This window comes from Armigeres subalbatus, chromosome 3, assembly GCF_024139115.2.
Source record: "Armigeres subalbatus isolate Guangzhou_Male chromosome 3, GZ_Asu_2, whole genome shotgun sequence".
NCBI classification, from domain to species: Eukaryota; Metazoa; Arthropoda; class Insecta; order Diptera; family Culicidae; genus Armigeres; species Armigeres subalbatus.
The window spans coordinates 262422772-262446824 of NC_085141.1; the positions used below are offsets into that span (position 1 = coordinate 262422772).

A 24053-nucleotide genomic window follows, 5' to 3' on the forward strand; every position below is an offset into this window, starting at 1 on the left:
TCTATAATAGTTTCCTTTGGGTAGGGATTACGTGCTTACGTGTTTGGTTTGAATTGACCTATGCGATAAAAAGGTATACTAAACTGTTCGTTTAATGAATATACCCTCTCTCTCATTTAGCTATGGCACTCATACCCAGTCTGATATAGTCTTCCTTAGACAGATAATATGGGTTCCAAATTTGGTGGACATCGATAAATGGGTTCAGAAGTCATGCTGAATTGATCGATAACTAAACAATACCCCTCTCCCACACCCTCCCCCTTTTAAAATTACTTAACCACATCCACTAAAATCGCTTCCTTAGGACAGACAATATTTGATACAAATTTGGTTCAAATCGGTCATGAGGCTCAGGATTTACATTGAGTTGATCGATTGCTAAACAATACCCCTCCCCCCATACCCTCCCTCTTTTGTAAAGAACACCCCTCCTCCCACACCCTCCCTCTTTTCCAAAGAGCATGCCTATCGTCCCCTTCTTAAGATAAAGAATTTGTGTTCCAAATTTGGTCGAAATCGGCCAAGGGGTTCAGAGTTTACACTGCGTTGACCGATAATTAAGCAATACCCCTCCCCCCATACCCTCCCCTTTTTCAAAGAGCATACTTAACCTCCCTATCGTTCCCTCTGTAAGATAAAGGATTTGTGTTTCAAATTCGGTTGAAATCGGCCAAGGGGTTCAGAATTTACACTGAGCTGACCGATAACTAAGAAATACCCCTCCCCCACACCCCTTCCCTTTTCCAAAGAGCATGCTTAACCCCCGATCGTCCCCTTCTTAAGAGAAGGAAATTGTGTTCCAAATTTGGTCGAAATCGGCCAAGGGGTTCAGAATTTAAACTGCGTTGATCAATAGTTAAGCAATACCCCTCCCCCCATACCCTCTCCCTTTTCCAAAGAGCATGTTTAACCCCCTATCGTCCCTTTTTTTAAGATAAGGAATTTGTGCTCCAAATTTGGTCGAATTCGGCCAAGGGGTTCAGAATTTAAACTGCGTAGATCGATAATTAAGCAATACCCCACCCCCCATACCCTCCCCCTTTTCCAAAATGCATGCTCGACCCGTCCCCACCTTAAGATAAAGAATTTGTGTTCTAAATTTGGTTGAAATCGGCCAAGGGGTTCAGAATTTACACTGAGTTGACCGATAACTAAGCAATACCCCTCCCCCCACACCCTCCCCCTTTCCAAAGAGCATGCCTAACCCCCCTATCGTCGTCTCCTCAAGATAAAGAATGTGTGTTCCAAATTTGGTTAAAATCGGTAAATGGGTTCAGAAGTTATGCTGGAACATACATACAAACATACAAACATTGAGTTTTATATATATAGATAGATAGATAGATAGATAGATAGATAGATAGATAGATAGAAGATAGATAGATAGATAGATAGATAGAAGATAGATAGATAGATAGATTGAAAGCAACACTTATACTAAACTCGAGCAAGATAGCCATACAAAAACATATCTAAGTTAGTTTGGTAAGATAAGTCAGTTGTAAATATTTATAGTTCTAATAACGGCAACGCGTGCTTGGGGCCATCTTTGGCGTTGTGCAAGAGGATGGTGTGTGGCGGCGAAGGATGAAACAAGAGCTCGCCCAGCTCTACGGCGAACCCAGTACCCAGAAGGTAGCTAAAGCTGGAAGGGTACGATGGGCAGGGCATATTTCAAGAATGCCGGACAGCAACCCTGCAAAGCTGGTGGTTACTTCTGACCGGCAGGTTCAAGAAGAATTGAAGGACATCTATCTAGGTGGATTAATCAGGGTTTTCGGTGATATTTTTGGATTCTTATATGGATTCTTTTGAAATTTCTTAACTAAAAACTTCAAATCAAGATTTCTCGAGATTCCTCCTAGGGATTTTTTTAAAAATTGGTCCAGAGGTGCAGAAATACCACAGCATTGATGGACATTTTTATTTCATAATAACGGCCTACCGGGGCACCGTGCAGACTGATCAAAGCAACGGTGGATGGTGTGCAAAACTGTGTGAAGATTTCGGGCGAACACTCCAGTTCGTTCGAATCGCGCCGGGGACTAAGGGGCAAGCCAGAGTAAACGCGACGAGCGATGCGACGCGACGCGACTCACGTAAAAGAATAACAATCATTATCAACAGGCTGTCAAATTGCACTGTCGCGTCGCATCGCACGTCGCGTTTACTCTGGCTTCACCTTAAGACAAGGTGATGGACTTTCGTGCCTGTTGTTCAACATTGCGCTAGAAGGTGTTATGCGGAGAGCCGGGTGTAACAGCCGGGGTACGATTTTCAACAGATCCAGTCAATTTATTTGCTTCGCGGATGACATGGACATTGTCGGCCGAACATTTGCAAAGGTGGCAGAACTGTACACCCGCCTGAAACGTGAAGCAACAAAAGTTGGACTGGTGGTGAATGCGTCAAAGACAAAGTACATGCTTGTGGGCGGAACCGAGCGCGACAGGGCCCGCCTGGAAAGCAGTGTTACGATAGACGGGGATACCTTCGAGGTGGTCGAGGAATTCGTCTACCTCGGATCCTTGCTAACGGCTGATAACAATGTTAGTCGTGAAATACGAAGACGCATCATCTGTGGAAGTCGGGCCTACTACGGGCTCCAGAAGAAACTGCGGTCAAAAAAGATTCGCCACCGCACCAAATGTGTCATGTACAAGACGCTAATAAGACCGGTTGTCCTCTACGGACATGAAACATGGACAATGCTCGAGGAGGACTTGCAAGCACTCGGAGTATTCGAGAGACGGGTGCTTAGGACCATCTTTGGCGGTGTGCAAGAAGAAGGTGTGTGGCGGCGAAGAATGAACCATGAGCTCGCCCAACTCTACGGCGAACCCAGTATCCAGAAGGTAGCTAAAGCCGGAAGGGTACGATGGGCAGGACATGTTGCAAGAATGCCGGACCACAACCCTGCAAAGATGGTGTTTGCTTCCGATCCGGCAGGTACGAGACGGCGTGGAGTGCAGCGAGCGAGATGGGCAGACCAGATGCAAAACGACTTGGCGAGCGTGGAGCGTATCCGAGGATGGAGAGTTGCGGCCTCGAACCGTGTATTGTGGTGTCAATTTGTTGATTTAGTGTTATCTGTTTAGATGTAAACTAAATAAATGAATGGTATTTGAATTGGTATTTGCTCTACAGCTGCATATCCTTCGCTAAATCATCAGTTTTTTGGCATATTTGTCCATAAAAGCAAACTGAATCTCGCAGGAACAACTCCTCGTGCCTTCGCTCGCCATGCAGAATTTTTTGCCAGGAAGCTCTCCCAAATTCATTTCAATCAACCGGTGGGCATATTTTGTTCCTCTCGGCTTCTATATGGAATAATTTTTGACTCGCTGCACGAAACACCATGAAATTTATACCACAGATAGTGGGCGCCTAGGTAGACATGCCGCTGTAAAATAATTCTCGCAGCGGTCACTTTCCGTGCCGCTGCAATACAATAAATGATTCCGGATTCTAACTGGACCGAGCTTTAATGTCTACCCGAAGTGTGTGCTTGTGAAAGCGGTAAACTATAATCGTTTGATAAACGATGTCCAGTGTGGAGTTTGTGGTACTGTTCTCCACCAATGATGATGTCGATCACGCCTGGGGTGTTGAAGAGATATCGACAGCGATAGTTGATAGATTGCTTTGTGGAATTTCAAAAGCACTTGGAATGATAGAAGGATGATCATGTAATAATGAATGGTGTCTAACTTGGTAGATGATAAATATGAGAGGAGTGTCCCAGTGTTCGACAGGTTCCCCTAGCTTAGCCAACGCCTTCACACGCCGCTTACATTAATATATCAGCATGTTAAGCTCTTGTATCGATTCCTGTCTCATCACCGGCAGGTCGAATAGGCACCTGAATAGTTCTTTTCGCAGAAACCGCTGGTTGTCGTATCGCTTTATCAATGTATCCCACGTCGATGCACTGTTGTTCGACTGTCCATCTACACTCTCGAAAGGCTTCTTCGCTTCTCCTTCCAACGATTGCACCAAGCTAGGTCCTCGTTGCCATGAATCATCGAGATGTAAGTGTCTCGGAACGACATCCACTTGGATTCGTCCCCGCTGAACTTTGGGAGATCGATCTTCGGTAGCCTATGGTGGAAGCTTGAGTTGGGTTGAGCAAAACTGTGAATCATGGTTGAACTCATCTGAGGATTGAGGGTACTCATTTTCGAAAGCAAAAAACCCTTCATCGCACAATACTTATCTTCGAAAACAGTGCGAACTTCGATGTGTTTTTCAAGCATCTCGACTTTCCTTTGGGTGTAGGGTTTCTAATCGAACTAATACTTGGTTGGAAACACGCTCGTGATTATACTCTGCCACAAACTTCTCCACCACATCACGTATCGCTAATACTCGCTTCAGGGTTAAAAGGGATTTTTCCAACTTCTTTTCCACTTTAGTAGCCATCATTCACTTGAAACCATGCGAACCGAAGCGAAAGCAGCACATAAAGTTCGAAGAATATGATGTACAAAGTTTTATTGAGTATTCAATTTTATTGGAGATGTTCAGCACTGGGCTTGACGAGATTCGGATTAATTTATGTTCTCATTTCTAAAACCTTTATTAATAATAGTTAAAATATTTTAAAAGCAATGCAATGAAATAAGTGGGACTGCGTTTCAGACTAGATTTTTTTTAAAGAATATGAATAAAATGCTAATGAAGCCAATAATATCATTCGATGATTCGGGTAAATTTGTGCATTACGTCACCGATGAAGATCTCTCGCTGGTAATTGGTCTGTTATATAATAGTTGGAAATCGTTGAATCATTTACTCTTTTCTGTTACATTTTCAGATGAATGTCAGCATCTACGACTATCCTCGTGAAATATGGGTGACCATTCCTTTTTGGGAGATTTTGGTTAAAACGGTCACCTTCTTGCCTTTGATCACGTTCGGAATTTTCGGCAACATTGCACTTCTATGCATAATCTTTACCATTCGGGCCCTCAGGACTCCAACCAATATGCTGATTGCAAACTTGGCCGTAGCTGATTTGGCCACCTTGATCATCTGTCCTGTTATGTTCATGCTGCACGATTTTTATCAAAACTACGTTATGGGATGTGTTGGCTGTAAGCTGGAGGGGTTTTTGGAAGGTGATTAAGTATGATTAGATCGAATAATTAATTTTTACATTTGCGTCTCATTAAACAGGTCTCCTACTCATAACGTCCGTCCTTTGCCTTTGTGGAATAAGCTACGATCGTTTAACTGCGATTGTGTTTCCAAAGAAGTCCAGGTTAACGATGCGAGGTGTGAACGTAATTATTGCCAGCTCGTGGGGCATAGGATTTTGCCTCGCTCTTCCTTTGACAATCTTCCGTAACTACAAGGAACGTCAATGGAAAAATTACTTGGAAACCTTTTGCGCGGAGAATACGAACTTTTTACCGCAATACTGGCACGTCCTGATTGGAGCCTTGGTATGGTTTCCTTTAGCCGTAATGATCTGCTGCTATGGTTTGATATTTCTCAAGCTTGATCGGTATCAAAGGAAGGTATTAAATCGAGAGCATCCGATTTCAGTTTGCTACAAAAGAAAAGTGGCAAAATGTTTGTTCGTAGTACTAATTGTGTTCGTCTTGCTGAGGATACCATTTACCACTTTAGTTTTTATTCGTTACTACCGATTCGTTAATGCAAATAGTGACCAGATAGGAAAAGACTTTCTTATACTTTGGTACGTGTCTCATTATTTGATGTTCTTGAATGCAGCCATTAACCCAGTAATCTATGGAATGACAAACGATAACTTCCGGAAAGCATATAATAAAACAAAAATTTGGAGATGCTTCTGGAAATCTGGACCAGTTAAAAAGGTAAGAATGAAAACTTGAAAACATGGCTTAAGATTAAGATAACTCAGCAGTTTTAACATATCTTGAACATGGTAAAAAATGAAAAGTTTAACTCTGAGAGGTGCAAGAACAATTTGTAATATATTTTCGTGAAGCATAAACTATATTATACATATGACATACATCTCGTTTTGTTCGGAACCCGTGTAACATAATGCTATGTTTCAGGCCGATCCACGGATGAAGGAACCAGCAATAATGATCATCGGTCACCTTCAGCCACGTGGTCCTTGTGGAAGTGAAAAGTGCATCGATTTTTCAGAGTGGATCATTCAACCTAAACAAGGTGTTCAAACTGGTGAGTCGAGAGAGACGAAATCCTCCCAGTGGAAGGCAACCACGGAAGAAGTGCAAACAAAGTGTGAACAAAAACCCTCCCATAGCTGTGAGTTGATTATTGCTGATCAGTTTGGAGAAAAACAGAGCAAAAGGCAGTCAGCAGGATTCATTTGAATATCAAATTTGTATAATACATTTAATCGATTAGAGATGACTCAGTCCAGTTGCACTACCCCACATGATCCTTCGACGCCAAACAAATTTGCGGCGTTCTTCGGTTGTCCAAGTCGTTTCTTCTCATCAGTTCCATATTGATCTTCCTGCAGGAAGTAGTCCCGGTACGAAACAAGTTTCTTCTCCCAATTGAAAATAAGATCTTGCAGTGGACCGGCATCTCCTCCGTACTCTGCCGGAAGTAGTCTCCTCGGTACGTGTCGGTAAAACGATTCAAGATCTTGCCCGTGGACATAGAGCTGTTTGGAAAAGAAAAAAAAATAGTTGTATATTGTTTATGCTGTACAAATCGGATATAAATATTGCAAACAAGTTCGAAGAAAATTCCAACTCAATTCATAATTCTATAATAATTGTATAAGTGTGTTCTTGTGTTTCTAGTCATTTTGTAACTGGCGGAGACGTGTAAGAGTCGTAATAAACAGTCAATTAGCATTGATCACCATTGGGGAGCTGAGCTATGTAAAATTTTGGCATCGGTGTATAAGTTTTTACGACAATAATTTGTTGATTTTCAGTATTTAATCTCTGATCCATAATTAAACTTCTTTTTGTGAATGTTGCGGAAAAACAGTTAACTTTTCTAATGATGAACATTCATATGTATCTCACCATTATTATGTTATCTGTTGGGGTAAATTTGACACCTGCCATCGAACACCAAATACCTCTGTTTTATTAGACTCATCATTCGCATAATATAATTCAAGTATTGGAAAGTGAGACGCCGGGGAATAGAACTTAATCATAGGCTGATTACATTCCATATCATCATTGGGCGTGACAGTAGGTCTAGGGGGTATTATTGAGTCGTCAAAGAAAACTTGCAGGTCGAATAATAATAGCGCTCAAAGAAGAATCGTATTTTTAGGCTTGTTTTGCTCTTAGATATATTCAATCCCTTCTCTAGTTCTTTCGTGATCCATTTTCACTTTCGTGATCCATTAGTCCTTTCTCTAGTGTTTTTCTTTCGTGATCCATTTTCACCCCTGTAAACATGTAGCTTGTCGCCTACGGAACTAGTCATTTTCATTTCTTGTCATAACTGCACCATACGCATTTATTTTAAATCACCGTCATTAACAACTTTTTAAAATAAGTGAAATATAAATGTAGGTCAATATTTACAGTAGTTAGTATATTTGATACTAACAGTCTTATACTCTATATATTTTTCACCGTGGGTCGGGAACTAAATAAATAAAATATGATATGTGGTGATGATTTTAAATATACAAAATTTTGATTAACCATCGTTTATGAGTGACGCCTAAACATATACACACACATATCAAAATGAATGTTGTTAAACATTTTCAACTATGTTGTAACATCTTTTTCTTCTTCTTCTTCTTATTGGCATTACATCCCCACACTGGGACAGAGCCGCCTCGCAGCTTAGTGTTCATTAATCACTTCCACAGTTATTAACTGCGAGGTTTCTAAGCCAGGTTACCATTTTGCATTCGTATATCATGAGGGCTAGCACGATGATACTTTTACGCCAGGGAAGTCGAACCAATTTCCAAGCCGAAAATCGCCTAGACCGGCACCGGGAATCGAACCCAGCCACCCTCAGCATGGTCTTACTTTGTAGCCGCGCGTCTTACCGCACGGCTAAGGAGGGCCCATGTTGTAACATCATTTAGAATAAATGGAATAAATTCAATTTTATTGGAATATTGGTTACGATGCTGCTCGTATAGAGGAAGGGAGCAGCGTGTGTGCGAAAGCAGATGGGAAAGAAACGGAATCCGAATGTTATCGCTAGGCTGCGACAAGTGTGAAAATGGTTTGAAAGGTGTTGAAGTATGCGAGGGCCCTCGCATACAGATTATTGTTCTGATATTCTATTCCATAACGACTTGATGTGCCGGTTTTACCCTCATGTGGTGTCGATCTTACCCGCATCCCAGCTGGTTGGGCTGGAAGATGGACTGTTCGCGTTTTTATCATAAATCAAATTCTATCAAGAAATATTGTCCTGCGACCTCATGGACTGATGCATGAAGAGCCAAAGTATGCTGGTATGAAATTTCTAGACCGGAAAATTGCTTCATAGATTGGGGAACTGTAAAGTTGCTTAGGGGCAGCAGGGGCTATGTCCAAGGGCTTTACGATCCCTCCCCAGGCCATTTGCGAGTTGTGGGGCTTGCCTAGGATGTGGTTGGGTTTGACAGTGGGGGCTCAAAGCGCACAAGCCCAAGTCCTGACGCTGCAGGTGATTTGCTCTGGGACAGAAAGTGTGGAAAAGCGGGCATCGAGCGGCTACCTTCTACCAAAGCTGTGTCACCACCAACGAGCTGGGATCCGGCTTCATAGTGCTGGGTAAGATGCGCCAACGAGTGGTTGGGAGGCAGCCAATCAACGCAAGGATGTGCAAGCTGAGGATAAAAGGCCGTTACTTCATCTATAGCATCATCAACGTGCACTGCCCTCACGAAGGGAGATCCGACAACGTGAAAGAAGCGTTCTACGCACAGTTGGAGCAGACATACGATAGATGCCCACTGCGGAAGCCAAAATCGTCATCGGTGACATGAACGCTCAGGTAGGAAGGGAGGAAATGTATAGACCGGTCATCGAACCGGATAATCTACATACCGTATCGAACGACAACGGCCAACGATACATAAACTTTGCATCCTCCCGCGGAATGGTAGTCCGAAGCACTTTTTCCCCCGCAAGAATATCCACAAGGCCACATGGAAATCACTTAATCAAGTAACGAAAAACCAAATCGGCCACGTTGTAATTGACGGTTAAGTCTTCTCCGACATCACGAACGTAAGCACTTACCGCAGTGCGAATATTGAATCCGACCACTACTTCGTTGCAGTATGCCTGCACTCAAAACTTTCGACGGTGTACAACACGCGTCGAAGTCGGACGCCGCGGCTTATCATTGGGCGGCTACAATACGGTAGACTAGCCCAAATATACGCTCAGCAGCTGGAAGTGCCACTCCAAACGGAAGAGCAGCTAGGCGCAGCGTCTCTTGTAGATGGCTGGAGAGATATTCGATCCGCCATTGGTAGCACCGCAATCGCTGCTCTTGGCCGGTGCCCCCGGATCAGAGAAACGACTGGTATGACGGCGAATGTGAGCAGTTAATGGAAGAGAAGAATACAGCATGGGCGAGATTGCTGTAACACCGCACGAGGGTGAACGAGGCACGATATGAACGGGCGCGAAACAGTAAAAACTCGATTTTCCGGAGGAAAATGCGCCAGCAGGAAGATCGAGACCGTGAAGAGACGGAGCAACTGTAACGCGCTAATAACACACGAAAGTTCTATGAGAGTTGAACCGTTCACGTAAGAGCCACGTGCCACATCCAGGACATAAACGGGAACCTTCTTACGAACGAGCGTGAGGTAGGTGATCCAAAGGTGGCGGCAGCACTACGAAGAGCACCTGAATGGCGATGTGGCAGACGAAGATGGCGGTATGGTAATGGACCTTGGAGAACGCGCGCAGGACATAATTTTACCGGCTCTGGATCTCCAGGAAATCAAGAAGAAGTTTGGCCGGGTGAAAAACAACAAAGCCCCTGGGCTTGACCAAATACCAGGAGAGCTTTTTAAACACGGTGGTGAGGCACTGGCTAGAGCGTTGCACTGGGACATTACCAGTATTTGGGAGGAGGATTTTTTGCCGCAGGAGTGGATGGAAGGTGTCGTGTCTCCCATCTACAAAAAGGGTGATAAGCTGGATTGTCGCAACTACCGCGCAATCACTTTGCTGAACGCCGCCTACAAGGTACTCTCCCAAATTTTATGCCGTCGACTAGCACCAATTGCAAGGGAGTTCGTGGGGCAGTATCAGGCGGGTTTTATGGGCGAACGCTCCACCACAGACCAGGTGTTCGCCAAGTAATGCAGAAATGCCGCGAATACAACGTGCCCACACATCATCTATTCATCGATTTCAAAGCCGCATATGATATAATCGATCGGGACCAGCTATGGCAGTTAATGCACGAACACGGATTTCCGGATAAACTGACACGGTTGATCAAAGCGACGACGGATCGGGTGATGTGCGTAGTTCGAGTTTCAATGACATTCTCAAGTCCCTTCGAAACGCGCAGAGGGTTACGGCAAGGTGATGACCTTTCGTGTCTGCTATTGAACATCGCATTGGAAGAGGTAATACGAAGGGCAGGCACAGAGAACAGACGTTGAAGTTGCACTCGCTATGTTGTGATGACTTTTTACTGTTCATTTTGAAATAACTTTGGAATGTCGCCGTTATACCGTGCAAAATCAGCGCTAGCATCAGCAAAAAATGCCGCTGTGCGCTAGTGTCGTTTTGCATACAAGAGTACACCAGCGCCATCGTTATGTGAAACAGAGTTTGTGAGTTGCAATGTCGACGTCGATGGCGTTGAGGTTCGGTTTGATTTTTTTGCACATGTTTTGCTCGAAATTGTGTTCGAGCCTCAATGTCTGTTCGGCACGGCAAATGCTGGGTAAAGCGTACCATTGGTACTTCGCGTACCTGAAGGAATAAAATAGACCCCATCTCGCGGTCCTTAGCCTCTTACCCAGCAACTCCTATCCCTACCTCCCCGTGGTGCTGGCCGGGATACGAGCAACCTTAGGGAAGATCGGGTAACCAACCCCGGTGGGAACTATGGTCGTATGCTGACAGGGAAAGGGGGTTTGCTCCTCTCCGGAGGTGCAAATCTTACTGAGCGTCTGTTCTCCATGTCAGGATCGGCTCACAACAGCGTCTGTTCTCCATGTTAGGGGCGGCTGATCATCGTCCGGTGCCAGCTAAGAACTCTAAAATGAAACTGTGCACCATGGTCCACCGGAAATAAGGAGGAATGGTCCTCCGGAAATTTAGGGGTTTGGTGTCAGGCCCTGCAAGCCAGCCTTTAAAAATCATAAGCAACGAACAATCAACAAGAGAGTACGGACCGGAACCATCGGCGAAGACCACTGCGACGAAAAGGGACTAGCGATTGGAAACTCGGTTCGTGGAACTGCAAATCTCTCAACTTCATCGGGAGCACACGCATACTCGCCGATGTGCTCAAGGACCGTGGATTCGGCATCGTAGCGCTGCAGGAGGTTTGTTGGAAGGGATCAATGGTGCGAACGTTTAGAGGTAATCATACCATCTACCAGAGCTGCGGCAACACACACGAGCTGGGAACAGCTTTCATAGTGATGGGCGACATGCAAAGGCGCGTGATCGGGTGGTGGCCGATCAACGAGAGAATGTGCAGGTTGAGGATCAAAGGCCGGTTCTTCAACTTCAGCATAATCAACGTCCATAGCCCACACTCCGGAAGCACTGATGATGATAAGGACGCATTCTACGCGCAGCTGGAACGTGAGTACGACAGCTGCCCAAGCCACGACGTCAAAATCATCATAGGTGATTTGAACGCTCAGGTTGGCCAAGAGGAGGAGTTTAGACCGACTATTGGAAAGTTCAGCGTTCACCGGCTGACGAACGAAAACGGCCTACGACTAATTGATTTCGCCGCCTCCAAGAATATGGCCATTCGCAGCACCTACTTCCAACACAGCCTCCCGTATCGGTACACCTGGAGATCGCCACTGCAGACAGAATCACAAATCGACCACGTTCTGATTGATGGACGGCACTTCTCCGACATTATCGACGTCAGGACATATCGTGGCGCTAACATCGACTCTGACCACTATCTGGTGATGGTTAAACTGCGCCCAAAACTATCCGTCATCAACAATGTTCGGTACCGACGACCGCCGCGGTACGACCTAGAGCGACTGAAGCAACCTGATGTCGCCTCTGCATACGCGCAACATTTTGAGGCAGTGTTGCCGGAAGAAGGTGAGCTCGATGGGGCCCCTCTTGAGGACTGCTGGAATACAGTTAAAGCAGCCATTAACGACGCAGCGGAGAACAACGTCAGGTATATGGGTCGAAGTCGACGGAACGATTGGTTCGACGAAGAGTGCAGACAGATTCTGGAGGAGAAGGACGCAGCGCGGGCGGTCGCGCTGCAGCAAGGTACCCGGCAGAACGTGGAACGTTATAGACGGAAGCGGAGACAGCAGACCCGCCTTTTTCAGGAGAAGAAAAGCCGCCTGGAAGAAGCGGAGTGCGAGGAGATGGAACAGCTGTGCCGTTCTCAAGATACACGCAAGTTCTATCAGAAGCTCAACGCATCCCGCAAAGGCTTCGTGCCGCGAGCCGAAATGTGCCGGGATAAGGATGGGAGCATCTTGACGGACGAACGTGTGGTGATCGAAAGGTGGAAGCAGCACTACGAGGAACATCTGAATGGCGCTGAGAGTATAGGCAATGAAAGTCAAGGCAGCGGAGGAGATGACTACGTCAGTTCAGCGGACGATGGAAGCCAACCAGCCCCCACCTTGAGGGAAGTTAAGGATGCCATTCAACAGCTAAAGACCAATAAAGCAGCTGGTAAGGATGGTATCGGAGCTGAGCTCATCAAGATGGGCCCGGAAAAGCTGGCCACTTGCCTGCACAAACTGATAGTCAGAATCGGGGAAACCGAACAGCTACCGGAGGAGTGGAAGGAAGGGGTTATATGCCCCATCTACAAGAAAGGCGACAAACTGGAGTGTGAGAACTTTCGAGCGATCACCATCCTTAATGCCGCCTACAAAGTGATATCCCAGATCATCTTCCGTCGTCTGTCACCATTAGTGAACGAGTTCGTGGGAAGTTATCAAGCCAGCTTCGTTGACGGCCGCTCGACAACGGACCAGATCTTTACTGTACGGCAAATCCTTCAAAAATGCCGTGAATACCAGGTCCCAACGCACCATCTGTTCGTTGATTTCAAGGCGTCATACGACAGTATAGACCGCGTAGAGCTATGGAAAATTATGGACGAGAACAGCTTCCCTGGAAAGCTTACCAGACTGATCAAAGCAACGGTGGATGGTGTGCAAAACTGTGTGAAGATCTCGGGCGAACACTCCAGCTCGTTCGGGTACGATTTTCAACAGATCCAGTCAATTTATTTGCTTCGCGGATGACATGGACATTGTCGGCCGAACATTTGCAAAGGTGGCAGAACTGTACACCCGCCTGAAACGTGAAGCAACAAAAGTTGGACTGGTGGTGAATGCGTCAAAGACAAAGTACATGCTTGTGGGTGGAACCGAGCGCGACAGGGTCCGCCTGGGAAGCAGTGTTACGATAGACGGGGATACCTTCGAGGTGGTCGAGGAATTCGTCTACCTCGGATCCTTGCTAACGGCTGACAACAACGTTAGTCGTGAAATACGAAGGTGCATCATCTGTGGAAGTCGGGCCTACTACGGGCTCCAGAAGAAACTGCGGTCGAAAAAGATTCGCCACCGCACCAAATGTGTCATGTACAAGACGTTAATAAGACCGGTAGTCCTCTACGGACATGAAACATGGACAATGCTCGAGGAGGACTTGCAAGCACTCGGAGTATTCGAGAGACGGGTGCTTAGGACCATCTTTGGCGGTGTACAAGAAGACGGTGTGTGGCGGCGAAGAATGTACCATGAGCCCGCCCAGCTCTACGGTGAACCCAGTATCCAGAAGGTAGCTAAAGCCGGAAGGGTACGATGGGCAGGGCATGTTGCAAGAATGCCGGACAGCAACCCTGCAAAGATGGTGTTCGCTTCCGATCCGGCAGGTACGAGACGGCGTGGAGCGCAGCGAGCGAGATGGGCAGACCAGGTGCAGAACGACTTGGCGAGCGTGGGGCGTATTTGAGGATGGAGAGATGCGGCCTCGAACCGTGTATTGTGGCGTCAAATTGTTGATTCAGTGCTATCTGTATAGATGTAGACTAAATAAATGAATGAATGTCTGTTCTCTGTGGGGCAGGGATGAACACGAGTGGTACAATTTTCAATAAGTCCGTCCAGCTATTTTACTTCGCCTACGACATAGATATCATTGCACGTAACTTTGAGGGGATGGAGGAAGCCTACATCAGACTGAAGAGGGAAGCTAAGCGGATCGGACTAGTCATCAACACGTCGAAGACGAAGTACATGATAGAAAGAGGTTCAAGAGAAGACAATGTGAGCCACCCACCGCGAGTTTGCATCGGTGGTGACGAAATCGAGGTGGTAGAAGAATTTCTGTTCTTGGGCTCACTGGTGACTGCCGAAAATGATACCAGCAAAGAAATTCGGAGACGCATACTGCCCTTCTACGCATAATTGTCCCATGTTAGTTTTTGTGGACTTTGACTTTGTCTATTTTGATAGAGGGAAATTTGAACAATACTCATTCTAAGCGACATAATCTCTTCAACCACCTGGATGATATACTTCCATAGATAAAGCATGTGGAGACATATGTCAACGGGGCTGATATGCGTAGAAACCACAAAACAAGTGATCTATTTCTCGGCATAACTGTACCGCCAAACTATTTTCATGATCGTTGTCGCAAATTCTATTTGTGGGGAGAAAATAAGAATGATTTCAATGGAATTAAGTCCTCTGAATGGTTCGGTGATGTAATAATCTTATATTTCATTTCGGTTATACGTCAGCAATGAAAATTAGGGTTCAATTTCAAATGCCATTTTCTCATTTGTCGTTTTTTTGAATTTGGTACAAGCATGCGTAGAATGGCAGCATAGTGGCTGGAAATCGTACGTACATCGAACTCAGCAAGACGCTCCGATCGAATAGAGTTCGTCGCCATACCAAACTGACAATCTACAAAACGCTCATTAGACCGGTAGTCCTCTACGAACACGAGACCTAGACGATGCTCGTAGAGGACCAACGCGCACTCGAAGTTTTCGAAAGGAAAGCGCAGCGTACCATCTATGGTGGGGTGCAGATGGCGGACGGTACGTGGAGGAGGCGAATGAACCACTAGTTGCATGAGCTGCAGGGAGAACCATTCATCGTTCACATCGCGATAATCGGACGATTGCGGTGGGCCGGGCACGTAGCCAGAATGTCGGACAGTAACCCGGTGAAAATGGTTCTCGACAACGACCCGACGGGCACAAGAAGGCGAGGTGCGCAGCGGGCAAGGTGGATCGATCAGGTGGAAGATGACTTGCTGACCCTTCGTAGACTGCGTGGTTGGCGTCGTGTAGCCATGGACCGAGTCGAATGGAGAAGACTCTTATATACCGCACAGGCCACTTCGGCCTTAGTCTGAATAAATAATAATAATAAAGTTGCCAAGGGTGTCGGTTTCACCCACTTTTCCCCTACATGAAAAAAAGCGGAAAATTATTGTTATTACCATTCTGGCGTATGTATTAGGATGGTTGGAAAAAATCGATTTCACTCCACTACACTCATTGAAAACCATTCTCATGTTCTGAGTGTTCTCCGAAAATTTGAGCTGATTAGGATAAAAACTGCATTGGCTGAGCATGAGCATGCGTGAAATAAAAACCCGGAATAATCCACCTTGCGGTGATAGTGCCTTTCTCGTGTATTGTAAAATGCAACAAGAAAAGACATAAGAGAGGCACTTTAGGGGAAAGGATTTAGATATTTACATCAATTCACATTTATTTGCATTCATTAAAAATGCATTGCAGCAGTTTTTGAAAACAATTTTTTATTATTTTGAATTTTTTTTTCCAAGTGCGGACCCTTGAGAAAAATTGAGAAAAAACAATGTTCAATAGGGCCTAACTAGGCCACAATCTGCGTCGAATGCAACTTGTTGCGAGAAAATCGGATATGTAATGCTAAGTACAAAAAAGTTTGTCTCACATTTTTTGTTTACGTATACACACATACATACAGACATCACCTCAATTCGTCGAGCTGAGTCGATTGGGTCACTATGGGTCTTCGAGCCTCCTATCGGAAGTTCGGTTTTGGAGTGATCCTATAGCCTGTACGTATACTTATTCGCGTATAGATAGCAAAAAATGACAGTTGTGCGTCGCCTCCGTTTTGAATTATGTGCCCTTCAAAACGCAAGTGCATTTAGTTTTGGATTCCGGCAGGCTTGTCTTTTAACTCGATTACTAATCATTGAAACGACCAATCAAGATGATCAAAAGCGTTTACAAATTACAATGGAGAATTTAAATTTCTTATGCTAAATTTTAATGCAATCTTGAAACGGTTTATTCTAAGTATGTTTTATCCAAATTAGCTAAATTTTTTGAAAAACTCTCAGAACATAAGCGTTGCGCTCGGTCTTGACGTCCGTTACGTCCTTCTAGTTTATTTGTTGAATGTATTGATTTTGCTTCTCACAGATTCAATTTAACTTGTCGTAGGTATAATTTTAACTATTTATTTGTAAAACTCAATATGTTTTTAATTTTTATTAGTAACTTATGTTGGTTATGAAATCACAGTCAAATTTGAATCTTATCATTACTAGCTGTGGGCTAGAATGGTGGCATTTATTTTTAGGATTCAATCGAGAATGACGTCATAAAATGGATGAAAATAATTAAAAGCAGGGTTCTGCTAAATCATTGTCATACGATAATGATTGGAATTATCATTTGATGACTTCTCAGGTGTAAAAAATTGGCGAGTTGTCATCGGCATTTTTTCCATTTTATGGAATCAATTGCTGATAAACACAAAATTATTCTGAGAGTGTTGTTCATTCTCGATTATTTGAAAATTTGATGTTTCCTATCCCTGCTTGAAGGTATTGGAATCAAATCGAATACAAAATAAGTGATTTTTAAAAATGTTTGCAGTTTTCATACATGTGAAAAAAAGGAAACCAACATACGGAAAACTGTAGCAAATATTGTTAGTTATGTTTTTATAGTGATTTTGGCTCCATTGAATGTTCAAAAGAATCCAAGAGTGTTAAGGCGCTTTGAACATTTTTCCGCAATGGATGTCGTGCCATATTAATCGATTGGCATCCGCCAGACAAGTAAAGTGACTATATACGCAACCAGCAATTAAAGGCTAAATACTAATTTCTTGCACTCTTTCGTTAGTGTGGAGATTTGGTCTTAGAAATTCTTAAAAACGTTAAGCGAATCTCACAGATGAATGAAAACCGATGCCTGGAAGAGGACTCTCCTACCTGAATCCTACGTAGTCTTATATAAACAAACATTTTTCAAAAAATGATAAGAGTTTTTTCAAACTCTAATACATGTTATGCTAATACACAACAAAATAATTAGTCCTAGTAGAATTGAATGGAATAGTTCTGTGAACTTTATAAAAACAATTATAAATCTAAAATAAGTGAAACGTTAGTAACTTACTCTTGACTGGTTTTTCTCAGACATAAAACCTTTGAACATATTGAAGACCACCTCGAACCCACACGGAGTGTTGATATAGTGAAATCCTTTTTGCCTCAAAGGGGACGCTTCCTGACTCATCATAGTCATTTTCTTTACGAATGTAGGAGAGAACTGGAGAAAGTGATCCACTGTAACATTCGCAAGATCCAAGATGCCAATCTAAAATATTTAAATTCCACATAAAAATATGACTTAAATTTTTCATTTGGTGAGTCTGAACTAACCTGTCCGGCAATCACGAAGTTGTCATCCTCAATCAGCATTATGTCGTGGGTCATGGTGCTCACTCGAATCACCTCCTCTATACTAAACTGGGATGTATTATAGGCAGCTGGTCGAACTAGAACGATTCTTGGCGAATCGGGGGTTGCCGTGTGTGGCAGAGGCAACCCAACACCAAGGCGAATGATTGCCCTTGTTCTCACGTTTTCCGGATCTCGCGTTCTGATCAATTCAGGGCACACTGTCCGAACTGTGTAATACAAATCCAGTTTTGCTTTGGTTCGCTCCAAACTATATTTACACCCTCGAAGAAAAGCCACTAGAAATTGATCGTCAACACGCGGTCGCAGATGGGGGCTTTGGGCAATCCATTGGCGGAGAATTTTCAGATCTTCGTGAATTCGTTCCGGTACCTCATTCAGTTCATTTTGAGCCTTTTTACTGAGCGAGCTCGATAGCGGTCGAATGTGAACCATAGCGCTGCCAATCAGCCAAATTTCGAGGTAATCTGGAACCACACGCAATACAAATGGTTGTTATAATCGATTTGATGGTTTTTCGTCGTTTTTATTCAACTGCCAGCACTACATGTATAGGTTCATGATCAAACCGTTGATAAACCCCTCTAAGTGCTTATCACTCTGTCAAGATAAGAGTTTATATTTTCGCATGATGATTCAGCATTTTTTGCATAGTTCAGTACATTGTGTTATTTTTCTTCTGAACTAAATTTCGAAAATCTGTTCATAATTTTTATAATTTTTTTCACTGAAAAATATGTACTTTATACTTTTCCAGTTATATATTCCAAAAGTCTCATAATTCCTACCTAAAACCTGTCATAAACAAATGAACTTTATTCGTCATTCAAGTGTTTCAACGCACGCTTGCAAAAAGAATCTGTGGAATTAGTACTTCATTCTTATGCTCAAGGATAAGATGAATATAGGAGCGTACCATAGAAATATGAGAAATTCCCCTTTTTGGTTCTAAAGGTATAAAAAAGGTATATAAAAAAAATAACTCGTAGATTTTTTTGGCCGTCCAGAAAGAGAATTTCCAATTCCAATTCCTAGTAGTGAAATATTCTGTACGAAAATATAAAACTACCTTCACTATAGACGAAACATAAAATGAATCATCATTTCTACTCACCTACACCGGACGACACCTCGCAAATGTTCTCACAGGCGGTTGTGGATCAACTGAGTGCTAGTAGATAGTATGTCTCGTGAGTGAGACTTGGTATCGCTCGCTCCAGATATGACGTATGAAACGATGATGCCTTCTGATAAGACAAAAATTGTAGGCAGCTACCCACCAGAAGAGATTATTTCCCATAACTACATTTTTCTTGGAATGTGAGGTGTGCTACATGACATCGAGCAGCTCGATGGATTACAGCTTATGAACTCTTTTGTGTGTACTAAATCGAGTTGAACATCGGAATTGACGACTAGCGAAGCGTGAATCTGTTTGTCATTTGAAATAACCATTCAATATTTCAAAAATTTGATAATCCAACTGATTTACAATTTGAAAATTTAAGAGAAAGGTGTTCTTATTCAAATTTTATTAAATATTTCAAGTGTATAATCTTGGAGTTGCCACCCTGTATGTGAAGTAAACTAGACTGTACAATGCTGGTACAGATTTATCATGCTAAAGCCCATTTTTCGTCATTGCAAAAAAAAAAAAATAGCGTTTGCAACTCGTTGCAAAACTCATACACATTTCCACTTGCTCCACGTTCCACTAAGATTAGCGAACTTTCATAGAATCGAGTTAAAAATAAGTTCGTCGCTAATAGTTAACAAAAGTTATGGTCTACTGGTCTCCAAAGGTCAGGGTGGAGAAGAAGGGGGGGGGGGGGGGGGGGGTTAAAAATTAAATATTAAAATGAAAGAAATGAATTTGTGAGGAATGTTTTGAATATTATTATTGTTGCGCCCTCAAACTTTTTTTCAACAAAAAATCCGAAGGGAGGGAGGAGACATTATTTTTTGAAAATATATGTGTCGACGTTATGCTGAAAAAAATATTGAATAATTTTCAAAAATCCTTTTGGTCCATATATCATATGGGATATATCATATGGGTCTCCTTCTAGCTTTGCGTGCAAAGGCTTGGGATTGCCATTCTGGAGATGGCGAGTTAGATTTTCGGTCCGGTCTAGGTTGTTTTGGGATTGGAAACATTCTCGACTGAAGATACGAATCTATGACAAAAGGTCGAAAGACAAAATGTCGAAAGGGACAAAAGTTAGATCAAGAACAAGTTGAACAAAGATGAAGAATGAGCAACTTTCAAAAAAGGAGTAATTACTATAAAACAATATTATGAACATCTACATAGTTTTGTGAGAGATAAAAGAGATGGTTGATTTAAGAAATGAATAAAACCTGTATTGTGCAAGATTGATTTCAGTTTCAGTTTCTTGTCTATTTAGACCTTTTGTCCCTTTCGAACTTTTTCCTCTTTGCGACCTTTTCCTCTTTGCGACCTTTTGTCTCTTTCGACCTTTTGTCCCGTTCGACGTTTTGTCCTTTTCGATCTCTTGTCCTTTCGACCTTTTGTCTTTCAACCTTTTGTCCCCATCCCTCAAGATCTATACTCAATACTCATGCTTCGACTGGCTTCGACATGCTTTCAATTCATAATTGCGGATAGAATACTAACTTGAACAGCAGGTCAAATTTCAGTTGGAATGTAGCGCCATTGATCAAGAAGAAGCTAAAGAAGAAGAAGACAAGAACATGGAACTATGTCTTGAGGGCCATAATTGATTGGGGGTACAATATTGGTCGTTTTACTCTACAACACTGTACGTATCGCTGTTGAGCAGTGCAGCAGAAGGTCACACGCCGCTAACCATTATCATTGGTAATGGAATGACAGGACGGAAAAAAACTTTATCTACCGATTTACGTGTTTGCGTCTTCGATGACTATCTATACATCGTATTTTGGGCACTCTGTGTGGGCGTTATCAAGGCTCTCATTCTCATAGAACCCATCCTTCATGTCATCAGGCGTATCGTTCTTTTGCTGACTAGGCTGTATTTGCAAACATTGCCCTTCATTCATACAGTGTAGTTCTGGATGTAGTAGCTGTAAATTTGGTCACTTATCGGCTATGACCAAATAACTTACTTTATTTTCTCTCCCGATCACTATGGAACCAACCCCGCATTCTACTCTGTCGCTACAGGGTGTCGGTTATTATTAGCTCCATTGGAATCACAGTATCTCGGTAATAATTACTGGATTGTGTAACCAGTCACTTTCCCAGGTTACAATTTACTGCCTTAAACACTTGGTCAATTCGGCTCACTAAGAAGATTGTATTTTTTTTATGTCATATTGTAAGTAAATGTCTAAATGTATAATAAATGTTCAGGCTCCGTGTTTTCATGTTTGAGTGAACGTTTATTGTATATTAAATAGCCCTTGGCTGACGTAGAAGTTGAGTTTTGTAGATTAATGTTCAAATAAAATGTATATATTATGTTCTTGTTTTCTTTCGTTAAGATTTAAATTTAAATGTTCGTCTGGTCAGCCATATGTAAATATTGTACTAAAATGTTTGTGCTATGCGGGTTGCAGTCCCAAAAGAACCGCCAACCGGCGATAATTATTTGGTATGGCGGTTGAGCGAAGAAACCAACATCAAAATGCGATGGCGGGGCTGGGTATAAATAAGCTAGAAGAAAGCCTTGGGGAGAGAAGTTTGAAATCCGATCCGGAGGAGTGACGTTTGGTGACCGTTCCGTTTACGCCCGTCCATTTGCGTATCTGTAGTTCCGCGTGGTTGGCCAGTGTGGTAACCATTATTCGTCCAAAGTGTACAGCTACATCGTCACGGTAGATATTTGGACTTAAGTTTATTCTGTACGGCACTTTATTTGACCGCACCGCAACGGCCAGTGTATGACACGCCCAAAAGCTAGTGCTGGCCGCGTTAGGTCGACTTAGTTCATCATCGTACAAAGAACTAAGCGAGTGTGGTGCAATAGACTGCAGTGTTTGTGTGTTGGTCAGAAGTGGCAGGTTAGGTTCCTTCCGGTATTCGGAGGTCCTAGTGACGATTCGCCAAGACTGTAACCTGCCAAGTGAAAGTGTCGGTACTCGCTTGGATTCCTGACCACAAGAGAAAGTGCGCGCTCGGTACCACTCCCCGGATCCGCGGAACATTCGATGGCCAATCGTTAATACAGGCCTAGTGTCACCCAGTAAACCGGTCCCGTGTTTAAGGATCGAGTGAAAAGCAAGCTACACACTTCGAAAAAGCCATGTAATTTTAGATGCTTCGAGACCGACACCCACGAGCATCATTATTGATGTGAAACTGTGTCATGATAAATGTGAAACTAGATTCACTTTTAAATTTACACGGCTGTATTATTGAAACAAAAATGATAAAGTACCAGACGGGAATCGAACATTGGTTCGCCGCGTGAGCACCACTCACGTTACCACCCAGCCATCACCGCTTCATGAGGAAGCAGAGATCAAAGTGAACCAAGTTCTACATTCTTCCGTGTATGCTATGTTCATTGCATCAACCCGTCGGTTGCTTGGGTGTTGGGTGCGTGTGTTGTCATTTCATACGTTCATCGCACCGGTTGCTGTGCTTTGGGTTCGATGGATGTAAATTTCAGTTTGTTTTTCATTGAAACTGTGGCGATTGGACTGAAACTTTCGTGTGCATCCAAATTGACTGAAAGATACATCTCAATTCATATTACGTCTTGTGTTATTGTGTCAGTTTTTTCAATCACATCACCTGTAACATTAATAATTTTTTGGTGTGTACCCACCACCCGTAGCCAAAACGCCACCAGCCAGTCGCTCCCCACCACCGTGAAGTCCCGAGAAAACCACATGTAATGTCGACCAACGTTGATCATGACCACAACGACAGCTAAGTTCAATCATCGTTCATAAATAAACTTATTGTTCAAAATTTGTATTGTTCTTGTTTTAAGTTCTACTGAGTGTTTAAGGTAAGTTAGGGAAGCAGATTCCTCCCAAAGACCAATCCGTAAATATATACGACCCTGAGGATACGCGTTGGGACAAGGCAGACTAAAAAGGCCTTGTGTGCCCACCCCGGAGGCTGCCGTTGGATTTAGACCAGCAGTTTGGGGCTAGGCTGTTCTCCTTCTGGGACTAAGCGTCACTCCCGAGGTCCCAAATCGTATCAATTGCCTCGCCAGACTGAGTTCAGGCACAGATAACATATATTTAGGCTAGAACAAATTTTATTGAAAATCCTGTGTAAACTTTTCAATTGATATACGTTGGCCCACTACTGCCATCTACTCTGATTGCGGAAGTACAAACGGACGCAGCGAATACATTTTACAGACGCATTTGGCATGCGTTTGTCATAACAATGATCTCCAATCGACTGCCAAACGCGGATGTTTTCACATGTATCGGCCAGCCTCATTATCTGTTATCTGTGGTTCAGGCTTATTGGGCTAGTAGTTTTTTGAACCTACTGCTCCCGCAAATACTTCCAGATTTACCGTCCAGTATGATATAGGGTAACTGTACCCTTAGTGGAGGTAGCACCAATAATAATTATAGACTTTACGATGGTTTCAGTTGATGCGCCGTGCTTTAAATAACCTGTTAAATGCAACTTATCCTAAGATTTCACTTGAAAAACTATTGAAAACAATGATTTTCCTTAATAAAATTGACTCCCTTGCACCTATAGTGGTGCAACTGTACCAATAGTGGCGAGTCTCATAAGAAATCAATGGATAGCACCACTATGGGAACCAAAATTAAATTTTACCGCCACTAAAGGAACAGTGTACCCATTAGTGGTGCAAGCAATATTTGGTAGTTGTTGATGTTAAATGACATCAATCTCATTTTTGTTAACAAATTTATTAGTTTATTAATTGGCTGAGATTTTGAAGCTGTCAATTTCCCATAATTATCAATTTTAAAAAAATATTTTCTTTTGTGGATCTACTAATACCTCCACTATTGGTACCGTTACCCTACTATCTATATATCCAGTCATTATCCGTTAACAACGGTACGGAGTCCGTTGAAGCTATGGCATCTGTGTTTTTGCTGCGAACTGAAAGCAGAAACTACCGTCCCCCGTAACGCTGGGTAGACACCTTTGCGTGGTGTGTTACGGTGTAAGATCTACCACGGTCACATTGTCAG

At 43.3% G+C, this 24053-nt stretch overlaps 2 protein-coding genes across 2 annotated transcripts; one reads left to right on the forward strand and one right to left on the reverse strand.

The window, feature by feature from the left end:
- The first annotated feature begins 4622 nt into the window (after positions 1–4622).
- LOC134219392 (neuropeptide FF receptor 2-like) lies at positions 4623–6338 on the forward strand. The gene is made up of 4 exons (XM_062698116.1): positions 4623–4752; positions 4820–5123; positions 5182–5846; positions 6054–6338. The coding sequence occupies exons 1-4, from the start codon at positions 4666–4668 to the stop codon at positions 6336–6338; spliced, it is 1341 nt and encodes a 446-aa protein (XP_062554100.1). The 5' UTR covers positions 4623–4665.
- LOC134219393 (alpha-tocopherol transfer protein-like) lies at positions 6245–19115 on the reverse strand. Its single transcript, XM_062698117.1, has 4 exons — positions 19015–19115; positions 17862–18367; positions 17596–17796; positions 6245–6637 (listed from the first exon to the last, which is right to left on the reverse strand). The coding sequence occupies exons 2-4, from the start codon at positions 18333–18335 to the stop codon at positions 6380–6382; spliced, it is 933 nt and encodes a 310-aa protein (XP_062554101.1). The 5' UTR covers positions 18336–18367; positions 19015–19115; the 3' UTR covers positions 6245–6379.
- Between the last annotated feature and the right edge of the window lie 4938 nt (positions 19116–24053).